At 40.0% G+C, this 22,000-nt stretch overlaps 1 protein-coding gene across 1 annotated transcript in view; it reads left to right on the forward strand.

The window, feature by feature from the left end:
* valopa (vertebrate ancient long opsin a) overlaps positions 1 to 22,000 on the forward strand; it is a 79,970-nt gene that overhangs the window by 13,017 nt on the left and 44,953 nt on the right. Inside the window, exon 2 of the mRNA XM_079560599.1 lies at positions 11,237 to 11,447. Within this exon, the coding sequence (XP_079416725.1) occupies positions 11,237 to 11,447 (211 nt within the window). The remainder of the gene's footprint in view (positions 1 to 11,236; positions 11,448 to 22,000) is intronic.

Below are 22,000 nucleotides of genomic sequence, written 5' to 3' on the forward strand. Positions count from 1 at the left end.
CAATTCAATTCATCTCAAAAGGAGTTAGCGCCTACCCCCTTTTGTACTTAAAGGAATAGGCCACCGTTTTTACATACTGAGATATGTTCTTACCTGAGCTTAGACGAGTTCTATAGGACCTGTCTGGTAGAAATTGATACATTCATTTACTATGCATAACAGAAGATATGACGTATAGTAATTTTGTCCTATTCCAGTGACTACACAATCCTCAATATTTACGTCACAAACATTCTGCTGCTCCCCAGGTCATCAGCTGATCTCATTCTTTGGGCACATAGTGTTTCTGAACATAGACCTGACCTCCTGCTGCAAACCCAGATCATAACAGTTAAATAAATCAAGGTGGCAACTTGTTTTTGTTGTTTGGGCAGTGTGTGAATCCTGTTATCGTTGACTTCTTTAATGCAAGAATGTCCTTGTTACATTTATGCATAGCACCAGAGACCAAAGCACTACAGCGACCCCAGCCTCCCTTGGTCTTATTCATTAGAGGCATTACATAATCCAAGTGGACTGTAGGCGCAGTTACAACCTGTGGACACCTCCACACATTACCATTCAGGAGGAGGTTGATGCTATGGCCGATCAATGAACCTGTCAAGTGTGTCTCATGGTGTGGACTCAAAGGTTGTTCAAATCAGCTGCCAGACCAGAGTGGAATTGTTTATTTTATTGAAAGGCCCTTTAGCCTTTGACTTAGTGCCGGAGCTATTTTGCCTGGAGTCTCCTGTTTCACTTTGTCGACTACATTTTGTCTCAGTTTTCGACAGTCATTTTTTTTTTGTCTTTTGTTTAAACTAAACTAAAATTAAATATGATCATCAATAAAGCCAAATGCAGCCCTCATTGCATTTGGCCTCTCCCAACATATTCCTATAGCTCCAAACGGGGTGAAGTTAGAAGCGACCACGGTCTTCCACGGGCACAAAGACCAGACAGGTACGTATCAACTTGTCTAAGCTCAGGTAAGAACATATCTCAGTATGGAAAAACGGTGGCCTGTTCCTTTAATAACAAATATTTTTGTTGGAGACAGTGGCTGCGTCCGAAACCATCAAATTGTAGCCTCTAAGCACTAACACTAACAACTAACTCCTTAACCTTTCATGGGGTCGACTGTTAGACCTCTATGCAGTTAGGGAACTAGAGCTTCAGCAGAATTTGCACAATCCGTCCGTCTTTAAACAGGGGAAAGGGAAGTGACATCACCAACAGCTGTTTTTCTTCTTCTTTAAAGTTATTGGTGGAGTGCAGGCCAAACAAAGGTGCATGTCGCCCCCTAGTGTACAGTGTCCAACAACAACATAGTGTCCAAACAAAGACATTTAAGGAGAAACAAAAATCCAAATGATCCACACATTTCCCTTTAGATGTTATTTTATTTCAACAGCTGTTTCATAAAGCTACAGTAGCAAATGATATGTGGCTTAAGGGCAGACACTACAGGCAAAACTCCATTTTTTCAGTTTTCAGGTTTTGGGCCAAATTGGTCTCTGAACATACAAGCTTTCACCCGTAAACAGAAAACATGCCTAATCTTCACAATAACATGTTTAAATATTGCGCTGATTCAATGTTCCCCCATAGACTTATATGGGACAATGCAATTTCAAGGGCCTTTTTCTCAAAACACATTTTTCTGTCATTGTGGCGACACTATGTCCACGTCAGTTGGACCTAAAGACTTCAAATTTTCCAGCCTTGGACTGAACAATATTTGGGAGATTTTTTCAGAGGGATTTTTTATTATTTAATCCCGTAAGCCCCATTTATTGAGTTTCGAATGTCAAAAAATAAGCCGAAAATTAAATTTTTACAAAGTTTTCCACTAAAAAACAGCTTATTTTAAAACTAAACAAGAAATCCTAAATCCCCTCTGAAAACGTTTTGGTAACTCATTTATCAATAAAATTAAACCATACATTTGAAATGTAGCTCTATCCATTATTCAGATTTCGTCACCGAAAAGATGGGAAATTTGGAGCATTTTTAGGCATAAAACACCTTGTTCTTATATGAAAAGATAAAATGACAGAAAACTTGCCATGTATTTTTTTCTCACATTTGTGCCAGTGATCTACAGCAAAAGTTTCAAATTGATATCTGTAAATATAATTTTTTTCCCTATTCACCTGCAGTGTCTCGCCTTAAGTTTCTACTAAATGAAAACAAAAGCATTTAATCCGTTTCTTGAGTTTCCTCTCTGACATGTGACTGAGCTGTGGGGACGACAACATTGATTTATCACTTTTTATCACTTGTGCAGAATCTTAATTTTCAATTATTATTATTGTTATTATTAAATGTGCTCCTGTCAATCAACAGTGGTTGCGCATGAATCACTCCAGGGTGGGGCCGAGGGGGGTGGGGGGGTTTGGGGCAGTGGCTTGTGGGACGGCACATAGCTCCTAATCACCGGTTAGTTAGCATCAGAGGTCCCTATGCTAAAGTGGCCATGATAGTTAGCATCAGAGGTCCCTATGCTAACGTGGCCATGATAGTTAGCATCAGAGGTCCCTATGCTAACGTGGCCATGATAGTTAGCATCAGAGGTCCCTATGCTAAAGTAGCCATGATAGTTAGCATCAGAGGTCCCTATGCTAACGTGGCCATGATAGTTAGCATCAGAGGTCCCTATGCTAACGTGGCCATGATAGTTAGCATCAGAGGTCCCTATGCTAAAGTAGCCATGATAGTTAGCATCAGAGGTCCCTATGCTAACGTGGCCATGATAGTTAGCATCAGAGGTCCCTATGCTAAAGTAGCCATGATAGTTAGCATCAGAGGTCCCTATGCTAACGTGGCCATGATAGTTAGCATCAGAGGTCCCTATGCTAACGTGGCCATGATAGTTAGCATCAGAGGTTCCTATGCTAAAGTAGCCATGATAGTTAGCATCAGAGGTCCCTATGCTAAAGTGGCCATGATAGTTAGCATCAAGGCTCCTTTTCCTAACTCCTTCCTAACTGACTTACCAATTCGGAAGCAACTTGCCATGGCGGACGCTGACGCACATCCGGTTTGGCGTAAGAGCTCTTAGCAATCTGATGGTTTCGGAAGGAGCCGGAGCTTTTACTGAAGCTTAAAGAGGACTCTATCTCTCACAATCAAAGTCTCTTGTCTCCTCCGGAGTTCAATCAAGTTCAATCAGTGCCAGTGTAGATTACTTTCTAAAGTGCATGTGACTGAACTCATGAGGTTCTCATAAAAAAAATATAAAAATGAGCCGCTTAAAGGGAATATACAGAGTTTAAAAATGTTCAAACTAAGTATTTTCATCCCCCTAAATGTTCCAGCCATGTCCTAATGTGTAGAATGAGCTCAGACCTGTTCACCACATCTGCCTCTAAAATCCTGCACTGTCACTCAGAAAGGTGTTAATTCGGGTCCGAAGTGCCGTCATGCACGAGCTTAATATGGAAGGTGCAGTTACACGTCTGACCTGAGGTGGCAGTAGTGAGTAAAAATGGCAAACTTGCATCTAGCATCTTTAAATGAAATGCACTTTGAAATGGATTTTATGGCACTGACCCCCTATCCATGGCCCTCCATAGTATTATCGACATGCAGCCCACAATAAAAATAGTTTGGAGACAAAAACAAGCAAAACTAACTAACTAAAACTGAATTAACATTTGGTGTCAAAATTAAAACTAGACTCCGTTGACATGGAGGAGGTAATAGAGTTTAAACTGTCGTGCTTACCAATTTGTTTCTAGCTCTCACAATCCCTCCTGCACATTCCGCTTACGTGAATGAATAAATATTCATGTTTTGGGGCGCAATTACAGCTCTGGCAGTGAAGCAGGGCAGACACATTACGCTGAGTTAGCTTTTGAGTTAGCAATCCATAGAAATGTGTTATATTTACACTTTTCGCCTGTTTTCCCCCCCACAAATTGCATGGAGCAAGAAACGTACCTCAGAAAAGGAAGGCCGGGCGGCGTAGTACCCCAGCTTTAACTTGGTGACAGCTGCTGTGACCCGGCTCTGAAGAGGGGCTAAGGGGAGCAGAGGGCGTCAACATGTGGTGAAGTGCGCTGGCTCGATCTGTGGAGCAGATGATTTGGTCTCAGGGGTCTGGATGGAGAGGCCGCCGATGGTTCTAGAGGGTCTGGTGACACAAAGCAGTTATGCAAATTAGAAGGTCTCGCAAACATTAGCTTCATAGGAATAGTAATTTAAGATTATGGTATGGAGATGGTGATTCAGTGTGTGCATGGATCTGTGTTTGCATTTTTTAAAGTGAGCTTAAAGGAATAGGCCACCGTTTTTACATACTGAGATATGTTCTTACCTTAGCTTTGACGAGTTCTTTAGGACCTGTCTGATCTTCACCCGTACCTTCAGTCACGTAAACACAGCGCAGACGGCGTTAGCATTTAGCCTCTCCCTCTCTCCTCTATAGCTCCAAAACAGGTCAAGATAGAAGCTACCAAGCTCTTCCACGTTTTCCCTATTTAAATATGGTTACGTGAAGTGTTCCACTACAAAGTATGATTACACAAAATTAAACAATGTGGATTTTCTAAGCGGATAAAAGGGGGGACTATATTGTAAGACGTAATAATACCAGGAGTAATTTGGCATCCGCACAGTAAAGTGAAGATTACTGATTTCGAACTACTCCTGGTATTATTACACCTTACAACATAGTCCCCCCCTTTTATCCGCTTAGAAAATCCACATTGTTTAATTTTGTGTAATTATACTTTGTAGTGGAACACTTCACGTAACCATATTCAAATAGGGAAAACGTGGAAGAGCTTGGTAGCTTCTATCTTGACCAGTTTTGGAGCTATAGTGGAGAGAGGGAGAGGCTAAATGCTAACGCCGTCTGCGCTGTGTTTACGTGATTGAAGGCACGGGTGAAGACCAGACAGGTCCTAAAGAACTCGTCAAAGCTAAGGTAAGAACATATCTCAGTATGTAAAAACAGTGGCCTATTCCTTTAAGATTATGGTATGGATATGGTGATTCAGAGTGTGTATGGATCTCGTGTTTGCATTTTTTAAAGTGAGCTTAATCTCTAAAGTTGTTCTAAAGATGTTTCTCTGCCCTCTAAATGGTTTTGATTTCGATTATTGATGCAAACCATTTCTGACATACAGCACCACAGTGTGTATGTGCAGTATCGATCAGCTATGGTTCCATCAATGCAGAGTGACGACAGAAAATAAGCAAAAACGTCGCTAAAATGAATCATAGGCACAGGCAGTGACTCCCAGCCTTGCCTCACCCCAGAGACACTTCCTGCATCTCCTTCGGGAGGAGCCTGAGGCCTGGCTAACAACAGATCAAAGTACATTTTGTAAATTGCAAAGTTGGTTGGGGGTCCAATCGCTGGCGGGCCTTAACCTCATGCCTACCGAAGGGACTTGCTCTCTGCTTGAACATCCTCTTCTTGCTTTGTTTCCATACACAACTACAGCACAGATTTAATGTAGACCAGATGCAAAGAGAAGGAGATCGTGGGACTGACCTGCGGACTGGCACTGGACTTTCTGTGCATTCACAGGGACATCTCCAATGTAAAAGTCAAGAGCTGCACCGTAAAACATTGTGCCTTGATGGTTAGTGGCTGGAAACTGAGCTTATATAAGGTTTAAAGGGGGGGTTTTATGCAAAATAGACTTTTTCAAGCTTTACATCATGTTATTATGTCATTCCCTCATTGTAAACATGCCTGAAGTGTTGCCTTGGCACATTCAGGTATTTTTGAGTAATCTGTAAAAAAAAAGTAACGAAAAAATGACGAAAAAATGACGAAAAAATGACGAAAAAATGACGAAAAAATGACGAAAAAATGACCAAAAAAATGACTAAAAAGTGACTAAAATGTGACAAAGTAAGACAAAAAAAATGACAAATAAGTGACGAAAAAATGACAAAAATGTGACAAAAAAGTGACGAAAATATGACAAAAAAATGACAAAAAAGTGACAAAAAATGACAAAAATGTGACGAAAAAAGACAAAAAATGTGACAAAAAGTGACCAAAAAATGACGAAAAATAACAAAAAAATGACATAAAAAAGACAAAAAAAGAGAAAAAATGTGACCAAAAAATGACCAAAAAATGACCAAAAAGTTACAAAAATGAGTTGAATACCCCCCCCCCCCAAAAAAAAAGCTGGAAAAAAATCTGATGGCGTGAGGAAAAAGATCCATTTAGATGAGTTTTGTAGATCTTCGCTTTCAAATGAGGCGTTACACTGGCCTACAGAATTTGGGTAAAGCTGAACTGGAGAAAATGCTCGCGGGAGTTAAGATGTTAAAGTTACTTCTGTGAACTTTTACCATTTCTTCCTTTGTTTAAAAAAGAAAAAAAGAAAAAAAGAAAAAGTCTGACATTAATTGTACTGTAGCGGAGAGCAGTAATTAGGCGCAGGTGAAAATGACTTATGGCCATAATGAATATTTTCGGACCTCAGGAGGTGGCCCTAATGTGCCCGGCGCTGCTTCATTAAACTATTTCAGGAGCGCCGGCGCCTCACTATCCCAATGTGTTGCGTCAGGATCATTTTTCAAACCGAGCGGCACAGTGGGACCTGCTATTAAACCATGTGTTCACGCTTAAAGTCGGAGCCCAAAACACAAGTGTTATTAAAAGTATCTAATGATCGCCAAAGAAGAGGGTGAAGTCGTGGTGTTTGTGCGGGTCATTACCACAAAAAAGCTTGGCATAACGTTGCAAATCATTCCCGTTGGCAAACATTTAACAATTTGATAGGGGTGATAGTTTAACTTTAGCTCTTTTGCACAAGAACTTTCCATTGAGCAAATGTTTTCAAAGGAGTCAGCTCGGATTGTTTGAGGTGAGAATGTTTGAAATCAGAAAACGATAAAACACTGAACAGGGACGGAGACAAAGACCTAGAAAACGAAACAAAAAAAAGGACAGATGGAGTTCAGTTTGAGAAGTGTCTGCGTGACTAAAGAAATAGGCAGAAAAAATGCAGTTGGGGCTGAAAATGAAAAGCATTTAGTGACCCCATGTGAATAAATAAGAAACTGCTGAGTGTGCGGATGCGCCAGGCCCAGATTATATGTGTTGCAGCCCATGTGAAAAGAGAATCTGTCATGGAGTGGGGTCAATTCTTCACCGCCTGACTTATAAAGTGATGAGCTGAATCTCCCATTGTCAAAGGGACGTTCTCCATCGATCCATCCGTTTGCTTTCAGCTGATCCATCTTTATCAGCAGCCATATTGGATGCTGTTAGATGATAAGAAACGTGGAACAATGTACAGGACTAAATTTGGCTGGAGATCTAGTTGCAAAATGCTGAAATTTGGGGTAATAATTATAAAACTACTTTACAACCAATATTCATCCTTCAAAAAAGAGCAATTGGCTTGTTGCACGGTATGGCTATGCTAGTTCCTCTGACCTGAAGGTGTGAGCACCAGTACTTCCTGTCTATATTAGTATGTATATATGAAAAAGAGGCAAAAATGTGACAAAAAAAATGACGAAAAAATGACCAAAATGTGACAAAAATGCGATAAAACATTGAGGGAAAAAAGGACAAAAATGTGATACAAATTTGACCCAAAAAAATTGACAGAAAAGGACAAAATTTTGACAAAAAAATTTCAAAAATGTGATAAAAAATGGACAAAAAAATGGCAAAAATTTGACTTAAAAAAAGACAAAAAATGGATTAAAAAAAATTACGAAAAAATAAAAACAAATGTGACCAAAAAATGACAAAAAAGTTACAAAAATGAGTTTAATGCCCAACAAAAAAATGATGGAAAAAAAAATCTGATGACGTGAGGAAAAAGATCCTCTCGGTTCAGGCGGGAGTTACAGAGTTTAAATTAGCCTTTAGCTTCAAGACAAACTTACTGATCCTTATAAACATAAACGTCTCCTCTATGGAAATATTTCTACCAGGAACTCACTGGTCTAAGCTAATCTTAATGGAAATTAATACAAACAGGAAGTACTAGCGCCCACAGCTTCAGCTCAGAGGAACTAGCGTAGCCACATTGTGCAACAAGCCGATGAGAACAATTTATAACGCTGGTTACCGAGACCACACCAATCCACTGTTTATTAAAGCCAAGATTCTAAAACTTCAAGACATGATCACTTTTAAAACTGCTCAATTAATGTACAAAGCTAAAAATAAGCAACGACCTCTAAAAACTCAGCAGTTGGTTTCTGAAAGAGAAGGAAAATATAATTTAAGGGGCTTGGATCACTTTAAAATTGCCCATGCCCGGACATCCAGAAACTTTTCCGTTTGTGGTCCTAAAATATGGAATAAATGACACATAGACCTCAAACGATGTCCAAATATCAGACAGTTTAAATATCAATACAAAGAATGGATATTCTCTAAGTACAGTACGTATCGGAAGAAAATCTCTGACTTTTCATGTTCAGCTGTTGTGTTGTAAACCTGATGTTGATTAGTAGGTAGTATTCACACTGTATATGACAACTTGATTTAGATCACAGTGCTCAAATTATTGTTTTAAAAAGTAAATAGAACAAGAGACTGACAGTACTGAAAAGGGGTGGGACTAAATAAGTGTTTACTTCCCCCCACTCCTTTTCGGACAGCCTGATTTAAAATGTGCAAGAGGTAAAACAAAATAGTTTGTACTAAGACGTAAATGTATTGAGCTGCACGTCTGAAATTGAGCTCACAACTGCCACAATCATGGCAGGTTTTATTTTGAGTTCGTACGAGTTTGTGTTTTTGTGTTTTGTTTATGGTCCGAATAAAAAATAAATAAAATAAAAAAAAGAAAGAAAGAAAATAATATGTTTCTGATGGCATTGGATATTGAGCTGGAAGATGTAAAACTGAATTTTAATCACATTTAGAATGAGTGCAATTAGGAAAAGATCTGGAGTTGCTACAGGTCAGGTCTAGGTTCAGCAACACTATGTTCACACTATGTAGGATGAGATCAGCTGACGACCTGAACATCCTGAATGACCAGGTTTTTCCGTCTTCTTCCAGATCTTAAAGGGGCTGGAAGCAAGTTCGCCATTTTATACTCACTACTGCCACCTCAGTCCATATGTGTAACTACACCTTCTATATTAAGCTCGTGCATGACGGCAATTCGAGCCGAAGTGACACATTTTTGAGTGACCGTACAGGATTTTAGAGGCAGTTGTGGTGAACAGGTCTGAGCTCATTCTACACATTAGGACATGGCTGGAACATGTAGGGGGAGGAAAATACATAATTTTAACATTTTTAAACTCCTTATAGTCCCTTTAAGTAGGGCTGCAACTAACGATTATTTTGTAATCAATTAATCGATCGATTATTTTTACGATTAATCGAGTAATCGCTTGGCTGTGAATGGTGCAGGAAAATTGTATTTTTTCTATTTTTTTTAATCACATACAGCTCAAGTGGAGCTGCTTGAAGATGTGTTGATGGAATAAAACTAAAGGGAAATGTTTGTTGGAGGCTCTATTCATGAAATTTACACTGAACAAAATGTACACAGACCCTAACTAGATAAACAAAGTAGGATTTCATCAAAAATACTACATTTTTATGTCAATTTTGATCCATTTTAGTCTGTGTGAACCAGAAAACGATTAATCGATTACTAAAATAGTTGTCGACTATTTCAATAATCGATTAGTCGTTTCAGCCCTAATCTTAACCCTATTGAGAATCTTTGGGGTGGTGCTGGAGACGGCTTTGTGCGGTGGTCACACTCTCCCCGCATCAATGCAAGATCTTGGTGAAAGGTGAATGTAACTGGGGGCCATTTGCCAGTGCTAAATAAATACTATACACTGCGTTCCAAATTATTATGCAAATGACATTTTTCTAAGATTTTCTAAATTGTCAACTCAAATGAGAGTCAGCATAATTTTCAAGTCTTTAACTGGTAGAGGATCATTTAAATGTGGTGGAAAAAATCTCCCAGTGATAAAAGTATTTTTTTCAAAAATAAATATAGTAAAAACCTCAAAATCCACTGTTCCAAATTATTAGGCAACTCGTCGATTCAATACATTTTAAAGCTTGTAATTAACTGAAAATGGTCATTTGTTGAATTTGTAGCATTAAGAGGTCGTATTTACTAAAATCAAAAGCTATTTCAATCAAAAAAAATATTAACAGGTCAAGTTATATTTTAACATAGGAGCCCTTGTGTGATAGCAGCTTAAAAATTCTTAAATCCATTAAACTTGTGAGTTTTTGGACAGTTTCTGCTTGGATTTCTTTGCACGATGCTAGAATAGCCTCCCAGAGCTGCTGGTTGGATGAAAACTGCCTCCCACCCGAGTGTGCTCTGAATCATCCACAAATCTCTTATCTGTATGATGATTACGCCTAATATTTCATGAAATATCGAAGGTTTTCATACCTAGACCAAGGCAACCATTTCACGCTTTTCATCAACAGAGAGCCCCTTTTTCTTTACCATATTGCTTGAAAATGATGATCTGCATAATAAAGTGGAACACCCTTTTTCAGTAGTTTTTCCCTTAACTGGGCTTAACCTGAAAACTAATCATCCCAGGTCTCTGAGATTAATGTCAGTGATTCATAGAGCCCCGAGACACGACACCATCCATGAGTTTCATTATTATTATTATTTTTTTTACCTTTTTGACACAAAAGTACAATTTGCATAATAATTTGGAACGCAGTGTAGACTATTTTGTGTGGCATTATGCACCTAATTTACCATTTGAAACATCCTGTGTTGAAGAATAAGGGTCATAAATCGTTGTAAAAGGAAATAAATGCTGCGTGAGTAAAAATGTAGGACTCTAACTGCTGATCCACAACTATTTTTACACATGAGCAAATGTTTGGTGAAGGACTCTCTCTGTCTCTCTAAGGCCCTGTACAAGGCCTGCTGAAACATACAGCAGTTCAATCCTCTACAGACCTGAGTTCTGTTGCGTTTTCTACAAACTTTTTACAAATCCAACATCTACAGCAAAGAAAAAAAAGTTTCCAAATGCTCTTTCTTAATATTATCACTTCTCTTTGTCTGTCAGTGAAGGAGCGTTATAGATATACTTACTTACTACCGCAACGAAGACATTTCTAACACCCATTTCCCATGTTACACAACTTTTAGGATGCAACAAGTAGCAGTTCTAGTTCACGATCCATAAAAGGGCTTTGTAGTTAGATGCATCGCTCACAAAGGTGCTTTTCTCTCCACAAATGTCTGCTTCAGGTTTAGCGTTCATTTGTGTGGCGTATTTGTCTGTGTGTGTCCAGGTATCGTGGCGCTGTGGTCGCTGGCCGTGCTGTCCTTCGAGCGTTTCTTCGTGATCTGCCGGCCGCTGGGGAACATCCGCCTCCAGGCCAAACACGCCGCGCTGGGCCTGCTCTTCGTCTGGACCTTCTCCTTCATCTGGACCTTCCCCCCGGTGCTGGGCTGGAACCGCTACACCATCAGCAAGATCGGGACCACCTGCGAGCCCGACTGGTGAGGCCCGAGCCGCTGACAGAGCTCTCGTTTTACCTGTCCTGTGTTTTACTGAAGGAGCATCGAGACATGGACTAGATATGTTGTCTAGCAAATTCAGACCTGATTTGTGTACATACTACTACTACTAATGGCTTACACTTGTATTGCGCTTTACCTTAGCCTGTGATACCAAGTTTCTCAAAGTGCTGCACCGTCGAACACACAAACTCCACACTGAAAGGCCCCGTCCAGGTGGGAATCGAACCCGGGACCTTCTAGCTGTGAAGCACACATGCTAATTGTTGCGCTTCTGGGCTGCCATACGAAAGGGATTCTTACTGACCGGGTTAAGACGCTTCCTTTAACCCCTTAACTCCCACCTGAACCGAGCACATTTTCTCCAGTTTGGCTTTACCCCAGTCCAAAAGCTTCTGGAAAAAAAGCTGTGAAAATAGCAACAAAACTGAGACGAAAACAATGATGGAAAAATGACAAAAAAGTGAGAAAATATTGACAAAAAAGTGACGAAAAATTGATGAAAAAGTGGCAAAAATGTGACAAAAAAATGACAAAAATGTGACAAAAAAATGACAAAAATGTGACAAAAAAATGACAAAAATGTGACAAAATGTGATAAAAAATTGACGAAAAAAGGACAAAAATTTGATGAAAATTTGACAAAAAAATGACAAAAATGTGACAAAAAATTACCAAAAAAATGACAAAAAAGTTACAAAAAATGATGGTAAAAAAAATCTGATGACATGAGGAAAAAGCTCCTCTCGGTTCAGGCGGGAGTTAAGAGGTTAAGAATCAGAATTAGTGTTGGATCATGAAAAGCGTTTATAAAGCGCTTTTCATACACAAGTGCATCACAAAGTGCTTTACATTTAAAAAGACATAAAACATTTTTTTTTTTAAAAGGGGCCAAAGAAACCTAAATGGTGTCAGAGCGCTTTGCACATTTGCTACATTTGCTAAATGACATCACGTAAATTCTCTAATACTGGCCTGTATTCCATTAGCGGCCGGGTCTTTAACAGTGGCCGGGTTCGCGGCTGGCGAAGGCAAATTAAAGCCGGTCTCTAAAACAGGCCGGGGCTTTTATTAGAAACTATAACAGTAGAAATATTCCCCATGTTAAGAATTTGTCTCATACTCGTGTAAATGATAACTCACGTGCAGGAAGTAAACAAACGGGAACCCGGGCCGAGGGGGACGCTGCGGAGGAGCAGATCCGAGCGTAACTTTGACACAGATTTAGCCACTTTTCAAACCTCCTGTGATTATATTTGGAAACAGGGCAAACAACAAATGTTGTGTGACCCTCCAGGGTTTTAATAAAGTCACTATCGCGTCTTCCAAGCACGTCCAGCTGCTCCGTGTGCAGGTCAGTCCCGCCTCAAAATAACTCCTCCCATCAGCGCGAGCGTCTCGTCTTCTCTCGGGTCAGTCTCATGATCGATCACAAACACAAACGCTCCGTCTAAACTCGCCTTTTACACAAGATAACAACAAATAATCCGGTCCGCGGTAAAAACGAAACAGAAACCTGCAGTGACATTGATGTCAAAGCTCCACTAACAGCAACGAAACACTTCCTGTTGTCCCGACAAAATAAAAGGCGTCAATGTTCCAGCCACTGGGAGAGGGTATATTTTAGGTGCAAATGGACACAAATCTCGTTTTTATTCATTTTCCTGGTCGTCCGTTTTGCTCAAATAGGAATAAAGGCCTGTCTGTAATTGTGGCCTGGTTCCAATAAAGACCTGGTACTAGATGCCCATGAGTAAATAAAGGCCCCGGCCTATATTAGAGCATTTATTTTGAATAGCTGGTGCTGATAATCAGTAGAATTATAAAAATCTGTAAACATTTATACAAGTATGTAAATTTGAAATTGTGGTGCAATGAAACACTGAAAAACGTAAAAATAACTTAAACTTTCAAAAGTTTAAGCCTTCCACCCGGTCACCGTCCCTCCCCTCCTGTGCACAGCAGCACTAAGAGGGAGGCTTTTTATGGAAAATGAATCGCAGTTTGCCCACCTCTGATCTCCTGACCGTTCACGGGAGTGGATCTGTCCTTCACCGTTCTCCTCAAGGTTTCTCTACTCTCAATTTCTCCAACTAGGTATTTGAGTTTCTCCTTACAGGAAAAGAGCGTTTAAGGACAGGGGGCATCCAGGACATTTTGTTTTCAGTTTTTCTGTTTCACTGTTGTGTTGTGACATCTCACTGATGTCCGTGTTGTCAGGTTGGCCCACAATGGCAGCGCGCAGACTCTCAACGGCCCAGGACGAACAAACATGTCAAACACCGCTCTGTCATTTACTTCAACTCTCGGGGAGTGTTTCTTGCGTAATTGAGCTGATTTTGATCACTCATCCGTCTTCATTTTGCGACCTGACACAGCATCGTCGTCTTTCACATTACGAAAGTGGGTCTCCATGAGCTGACAAGCAAAGAAACTTCTCTTGACTTAGCGGGGCACATAAATCTTTAGTCTGAACTCCATTATAGAGGCTGACATGAGCTGCTGATACGGAGAAAGCGCTTCAGTCTGGGGGTGAGCTGTCTGGCCTGTGCGTTTTCAGTGGGAGGAGGTCTGTTAACCTCTTAACTCCCGCCTGAACCGAGACCATTTTCTCCAGTTCAGCTTTACCCAAATCCTGTAGGCCAGTGTAACACCTCATTTGAAAGCTAAGACCTACAAACCTCATCTAAATGGATCTTTTTCCGCACGTCATCAGATTTTTTTCCATCTTTTTTGGGGGGAGGTATTCAACTCATTTTGTAACTTTTTGTCATTTTTTTAAAATACATTTTCTGTCATTTTTTTTGGTCACATTTATTGTCATTTTTTTTCATTTTTTTTCATTTTTTTGTCACATTTTTGTCACATTTTTGTCACATTTTTTTTCATTGTTTTTCATTTTTTGTCACATTTTTGTCACATTTTTTCTCATTTTTTTGTCTTTTTTTTGTCTTTTTTTGTCATTTTTTGACATTTTTTGTCACATTTTTTGTCACATTTTTTGTCACATTTTTGTCACATTTTTGTCACATTTTTTGTCACATTTTTTGTCACATTTTTTGTCACATTTTGTCATTTTTTGTCATTTTTTGTCATTTTTGTCACATTTTTGTCACATTTTTGGTCAATTTTTTGTCATTTTTGTCACAGTTTTGTCACATTTTTTGTCATTTTTTTGGTCATTTTTTTGTCATTTTTGTCACATTTTTTGTCACATTTTTTGTCATTTTTTTTGTCATTTTTTTGTCATTTTTGTCACATTTTTTGTCATTTCTTTGTCATTTTTTTTGGTCAATTTATTGTCACATTTTTGTCCTTTTTTCGTCACATCTTCATCATTGTTTTCGTCTCAGTTTTGTTGCTTTTTCACACCTTTTTTTCTAGAAGCTTTTGGACTGGGGTAAAGCCAAACTGGTGAAAATGTACTCGGTTCAGGTGGGAGTTAAGGGGTTAAGGGCTTGTAAAAGCTGTTAGTAACTGGTTGCTGCTAGCGCTAGATAAGAATGGTTACTGCTTTTTCCCTAATCAGCTTTGGCCAGTTGCCATGATAAGTCATTTTTTTGTCTTGCTTCCAATTGGCTGCAGAACCGAAAAAGACTGTGGATTGCTCTTTATCAGACTTATAAGTAGAGATCCAGCTTTTTTGCTTCCGATACTGTGGGTTTGAATATGTGTCGATATCCGATATTAACCGATATCAAGAGACTTTCTTAACCTCTTACCACCCGCCTAAACCAAATGCATTCTGTCCTCCTTGGCTATTATATAGGCCTGTGTAACACCTCATTTGAAAGCTAAGACCCACAAAACTGATCTTTTTCTTCGCATTGTTGCTGTGTCGAGTCACCTTTTGTATGTTTTTTTTCTTTTCTTTTTTCTTTTTTGTCACATTTTTGTTGCGTTTTTGTTGAATTTTTGTCACATTTTTGCCACATTTTTGTCACATTTTTGTTGAATTTTTGTCACATTTTTGTCACATTTTTGTTGAATTTTTGTCACATTTTTTCGAGTTTTTGTCACATTTTTGTTGAATTTTTGTCACATTTTTTTTTTAGTTTTTGTCACATTTTTTTTTGAGTTTTTGTCACATTTTTGTCACATTTTTGTCACATTTTTGTCACATTTTTGTTGAGTTTTTGTTGAGTTTTTGTTGAGTTTTTGTTGAGTTTTTGTTGAATTTTTGTTGAATTTTTGTTGAATTTTTGTCACATTTTTGTCACATTTTTGTTGAATTTTTGTCACATTTTTGTTGAATTTTTGTCACATTTTTGTTGAATTTTTGTCACATTTTTGTTGAGTTTTTGTCACATTTTTGCCACATTTGTGTCACATTTTTGCCACATTTTTGTCACATTTTAGTTGAATTTTTGTCACATTTTTGTTGAATTTTTGTCACATTTTTTTTTTAGTTTTTGTCACATTTTTTTTTGAGTTTTTGTCACATTTTTGTCACATTTTTGTCACATTTTTTTGAGTTTTTGTTGAGTTTTTGTTGAGTTTTTGTTGAGTTTTTGTTGAATTTTTGTTGAATTTTTGTCACATTTTTGTTGAATTTTTGTCACATTTTTGTTGAATTTTTGTCACATTTTTGTTGAATTTTTGTCACATTTTTGTTGAATTTTAGTCATTTTTTTGTTGAATTTTTGTCATTTTTTTGTTGAATTTTTGTCACATTTTTTCACATTTTGTTGAATTTTTGTCACATTTTTGTTGATTTTTTGTCACATTTTTGTTGCGTTTACATCCTTGTTTTCTTCTCATTTTTTGTGGCTATTTTGGTGTTTTTTCCCAATAAGCTTTTTGATTAGGGTTAAGCCAAACTGGAGAAAATGGGATCCGTTCAGGTGGGAGTTAAGAGGTTAAAAGACGTTACTCTGGCTATTGGCCACAAATGGCCTGAGCTGGGACACATTCATTCATTTAATTTTGAACTCTGTGATGTGACTTGGAGAAGAAAACAGATTTTTCTTCCTCCTACCAGCCATTAAAACCTGTGATTTATTTATCGTCACAAGAGTGTTTTCATGTGTTAAAGTAATTGCACTTTCCATCCTCCTTTGTTCATATTTGTCAAAGCTGCCAGGAGGGCACAATAGCGGGCAGAGGACGGTGTGCTCTGTTTTGTTGACAGTTTCTTTTAAGGCAGAACAAATTAAATGGTTTTATTGACTTTTGATTTCAGTTTCTTGTCCTGAATGTCTCTGATAGATCCGTCTCTTTTCTCGCCCTTTATTTAGTCTGACACTTGGCTTAGATTCGCTCTTTAGAGACCCGTTGTCAGAATAAGAGTTAGAAAAAAAAAAGTGGTGTGAAGAGATAAGACGGCATAATATGAGTCTGCTCCCGGTGGCTTAAGGACTGAGAAGATGTACATTTCTCTGTGGGTTAGGTTTTTTTTTTATACTTTCTCACTTGACAGATCAACTAAAACCTGCCATATATTCTGCAGATAGAGGACCTAAGTGAATTGTGTTGAGATGATTTGGACAGAGGAGATTCTGAGGCTATAGCTGCCAGGAAACAGCAGGAAGACCAAAGAGAACATAATATCTGGATGTAGGAAAGATGACATGAAGTTAGACTATATGTAGAGGAGGGAGGAGCTAGATAACGTGTTGTTCTGTATATATACATTCAGTGTATTGGCGGACATCGGCGCTAGTAGCAGGGGCGTCGGACTGGGGGGGTAAAGGGTGCTGAGTACCCAGGGCCCAGTGCAGGGTGGGGGCCCTCAAAAGTGCTGCAAAAAGCGTTCTATATTGTACTTTCTAAGTTTCCTCATAATTGATGCTATGAGAATCAAACACAACCGGGCTGAAATCTTAGGTTGCAAGACAGAATTTTGCACAAACAATAATGATGGATGAATTTTCGGGCCCTGACACCCCGTTAACCTCTTAACTCCCACCTGAACGGATCCCATTTTCTCCAGTTTGGCTTTATCCAAATCAAAAAGATGCTTGGGGGGAAAGGAACCAAAACAGCCACAAAAAATGAGAAGAAAACAAGGATGTAAACGCGACAAAAATGTGACAAAAGTTTGACAAAGATGTGACAAAAACTCAACCAAAGAGTGACAAAAAATCAACAAAAATGTGACAAAAATTCAACGAAAATGTGACAAAAATTCAACAAAAATGTGACAAAAATTCAACAAAAATGTGACAAAAATTCAACAAAAATGTGACAAAAAATCAACGAAAATGTGACAAAAAATCAACAAAAATGTGACAAAAATTCAACAAAAAAATGACAAAAAATCAACAAAAAAATGACAAAAATTCAACAAAAATGGGACAAAAGTTCAACAAAAATGTGACAAAAATTCAACAAAAATGTGACCAAAACTCAACAAAAAAATGACAAAAAATCAACAAAAAAATGACAAAAAATCAACAAAAATGTGACAAAAATTCAACAAAAATGTGACAAAAAATCAACGAAAATGTGACAAAAATTCAACCAAAATGTGACAAAAATAAAAATGTGACAAAAATGTGACAAAAACTCAACAAAAATGTAACAAAACAAAAAAAAAAAGAATAAAAAAAAACGGTGACAAAAAAAGGTGACACAACACAGCAACAACACGAGGAAAAAGATCAGTTTTGTGGGTCTTAGCTTTCAAATGAGCTGTTACACAGGACAGAATGCATTTGGTTCGGGCGGGCGGTAAGAGGTTAAAAAAAACAATCAAACCAACCATGAACTAAGTATCCATGTGTTTGTTTATGAAGCTTTTTTTTTTTAGGTCGACCAATTTTTTCACCTGGTTAGGCTATATATAATTATGTTATAATAGAAATTAAATGAACTGCACAGTAAAATTGTCACTGTTATGTGGTTAAAGAACATAAAATATGAGCGGGGGTCCACCAAGATCGTTTGTACCCAGGGCCCAGAATTAGGTGCTTACGCCCCTGGCTAGTAGTATTAGCAGAGGCTGAAATGTGTATAACTGAGGCAAGCCCTTCTCGTTGCTATGGATGAGTTGTCCATCCATCCATTTTCTCCCGCTTTATCCGGGGTCGGAGAAGCAACAGTCTAAGCAGAGATGCCCAGACTTCCCGATCCACGCATACTTTCTCCAGCTGTTCATCCCGAGGCGTTCCTAGGCCAGCTCAGAGACATAGTCCCTCCAGCGTGTCCTGGGTCTTCCTCGGGTCTCCTGCCACGTTCTCGTAACACCTCCCGAGGGAAACAGATGCCCAAAACCACTTCAGCTGGCTCCTCTTGACGTGACACTTTAAGGACTCTACTCCGAGCTCCTCACCCTGTCTCTAAGGGTGCTTGTATTTCCGGCCATTATCCCATGACCATAGGTGAGGGCAGGAACAAAGACTGACTGGTGAATCAAGAGCTTTGTCTGTCGAGCTCCTTTTCACCACAACGGTCCAAACAGTCAAATCTCACGCTCCATCCGTCCCTTTCTCGTCAACAACACCCCGGGGTACTCGCACTCCTCCACTTGAGGGAAGGACTCTCCACCGTGCCACCCTTTTCTGGTGAGAAAAACATCCGTGAATGACGCACAATATCATCTAGAATGATTTTAAAGGAACAGGCCACTGTTTTTCCATACTGAGATATGTTCTTACCTGAGCTTAGATTGGTTTATACGTACCTGTCTGGTCTTTGTGCCCGTGGAAGAGCTTGGTCGCTTCTAACTTCACCCCGTATGGAGCTATATAGGAATATACTGGGAGAGGCTAAATGCTAAATGGTTGTTTTGCGTGACTGAGGGCACGCACAAAGGCCAGACACGTACGCATCAACTCGTCTAAGCTCAGGTAAGAACTTATCTTAGGATGGAAAAACGCCGGCCTGTTCCTTTAAAGTCAACATGATTAGCACAGTAACATTTGTCCAGAAGAGCGCAGGTTTATTTCATTCAGGAAGAGGATGAAGCTTTGGGGAAATATTTCCTGCTGATTGGATGAAGTGCACCACAGAAGCGGTTAAATGTTTAGTTTTTTGGTAACACTTTACATTACGGGCCGGTAAGTCCTTGGTACTTACAGTGATAATTACAGTGATAATTACGGTGGTATTTACACTGGTAATTCTAGGTACTTATTGTGGTTCTTACACTGGTACTTACGGTGGTACTAATGGTGGTAATTACAGTGGTAATTCTAGGTACTTATTGTGGTACTTAAAGGATACTATAGTGAGAATTACAAGGTACTTCTAGATACAGTGGTAACTCGTAGTAATGAAGGTTGTACTTCTTGTTTTCCCTAATGCTGTTTTATGTTGTTTTATACAATTTACCTAGAAATCATCTTAGAAATTACGTCTGTTTGTAAAAGTACCACATTTACTACCTATGAATTGCTGCTGTAGTATTCTTGAATTACCAATATAGATGTATCACTGAAACTACTAGAAACTATTATTTAAAGCACCAAAGTACATAGAAGTATGGCCTTCATTACTAAGAGTTACCACTGTATCTCAGTGGTAATTCAACCTGAAAAGACTCACAAGACAGAAAATGCATTAGAACGTTTTATTGAACATGGAAATCATTATTGGGGCTCAGACCCCGGCGGAAGCTCTCTTGAACGGCAAGAGCTGCTGGCATTGGACGTTTGCCAGTATCTTCCCCGGAGCCTGGACACTGGTGGTGGTAGAAGAGACTGGGGTGGCCTGTCGATGGGTTGAGGAGAGGGCAGGCGGAGAAGGGGTGGAGGAGGGTCGTAGCACGGCTGGGAAACTCTGAGTGATTGACCAGGGGGCTTAAGAAGGGGAGCCTGAGCGACGAGTGGCTGGAGCATAGACGAACGCCGCGGCTATTGGCTGACTTGTAGGTGCGGCTTGAGCTGGGTCTGTGATTGGATAATTGACGAGCTGCCGGTGATGAGATGAATGAATGCAGCTGGTATGTCTTCCAGGTTGAATTTGCGCCTAAGCTTCATCTCTGTGTCTCCCTAACCCCTAACCCTAATTACTAGTAATTATGACTTTTAGTACCACAAAAATAACCTAGAATTATCACTGTAAATACTAGTACTTACCACTGTAAGTACCACTGTCATTACTAGTAATTAACACAATAAGAACCACGGACTTACCGGCCCGTAATGTAAAGTGTTACCAGTTTGGTTTTAAATGTTCTGTGCGTTTAACATTGATAAAAGGGCTTGATGTTGTCGGCTATGAAAATCTCTCCCACTCATGGTAATACTGTGATGCGATTGGTCTGAAACACCAGTGGATCTGCGGCCCGAGCGTATCTAGCCTTTCAACATGGGTTTTACATGAGACTGGAAGGGACGATCAACCCTTGAAGAACATTGGAATATGGCACAAAGCTTTAGAAATGTTCATGTGCATTAATAGAGTTGCCCTTAAAAGTTCCCATTGAAGCAATACCGCCCTCGTGTTACGGTGGTTTGCATCCAAAAACGCCCCGTCCATTGCCTTTTACCACTTCAAACACTACAGTCTCATCTCCATGTATCTGGCCTCCTCAGTGCGTCCCCCCTTCTGTGAATTCCCTTCATGTAAAACCTGGTGCGTCCGACCTTGGCCCCGGGGCGACCATCTGGGTAATGTTTATTTAGGGGCTTTTGATCAAATGCCAGTGCTCTCCTTTAGCGCGCCAGACCTATGCCCCTTTTCTCAGAAGACGCAGAGGGGGGGGGGAACGAATGAACTGGACAATACAATTAAAAGACCACCCTATAGATGTACGCTACACGACGATGACCCCCACCGTCCTCTGTCAGCAAACATTTGGCGAACAGCAGGGTCCGGCGTGAGGAGGGCCGCGGCGCATTTTAAGAGGCTCATTTGCGAGCTTCCCTTATCACGGGCTGCACGCGGGATATTTATCACAGTTTGAATGCTGAGCAGGGCGAGGTGAGCTTTTTGAAGGCCTGGGTGAGAGGGGTCCGTGCCAGTGGGCGGCGGTGGAGGACGTGCCCTTGGTCCCGGAGACGGTCTGTTTAGCGGGAGGTAATTTACAACTTTGCTTTCCAGGGACCGCGCACTCTGTCAGGAGGAGCAGACTGAACACGGGGAGTAGTGATGCGCGGGTCAGGGTTTTTTTCAACCCGCGGGTCCCGCATTTGGAGCAGGTTCTAACCCGACCCAGCCCGCCCCGCAACGTTGTTCTATTTTTACAGCCCGCCCCGCCCCGCACCCGCACCCGCAACCATTAAAAATTACGCGTTACAACTATGATCCGTATGAACAGCACCGGCGTGTCAGCCCCTCGCGCGCGCGCTCTCTCTCTCTCCCCCTCCGAGGAGCGCTGGACAAGAGGGAGAGAGGAAGAGAGCAGAGGTCGGCCTAACGCGAAGTCACACACAGTCGCACATACGGTGGAAAATAGGAAACATGAGCTCCACAAAAGCGTTCTCTGGATCACAAGCTGCAAAACGCTGCTTGTTTTATGAAAATCCGACGTATATTTACGCTAAAAACCTGCTGTAAAGACGACGGAATAAGTTGTGAATGAATTCAATGAATGCGCGTACGGAGGCATAGAGTGCCCGCGACCGGCATTTTTTGACCCGCCCCAACCC

Source organism: Gobius niger (genome assembly GCF_951799975.1).
Source record: "Gobius niger genome assembly, chromosome: 7".
Lineage (NCBI taxonomy): Eukaryota > Metazoa > Chordata > Actinopteri > Gobiiformes > Gobiidae > Gobius > Gobius niger.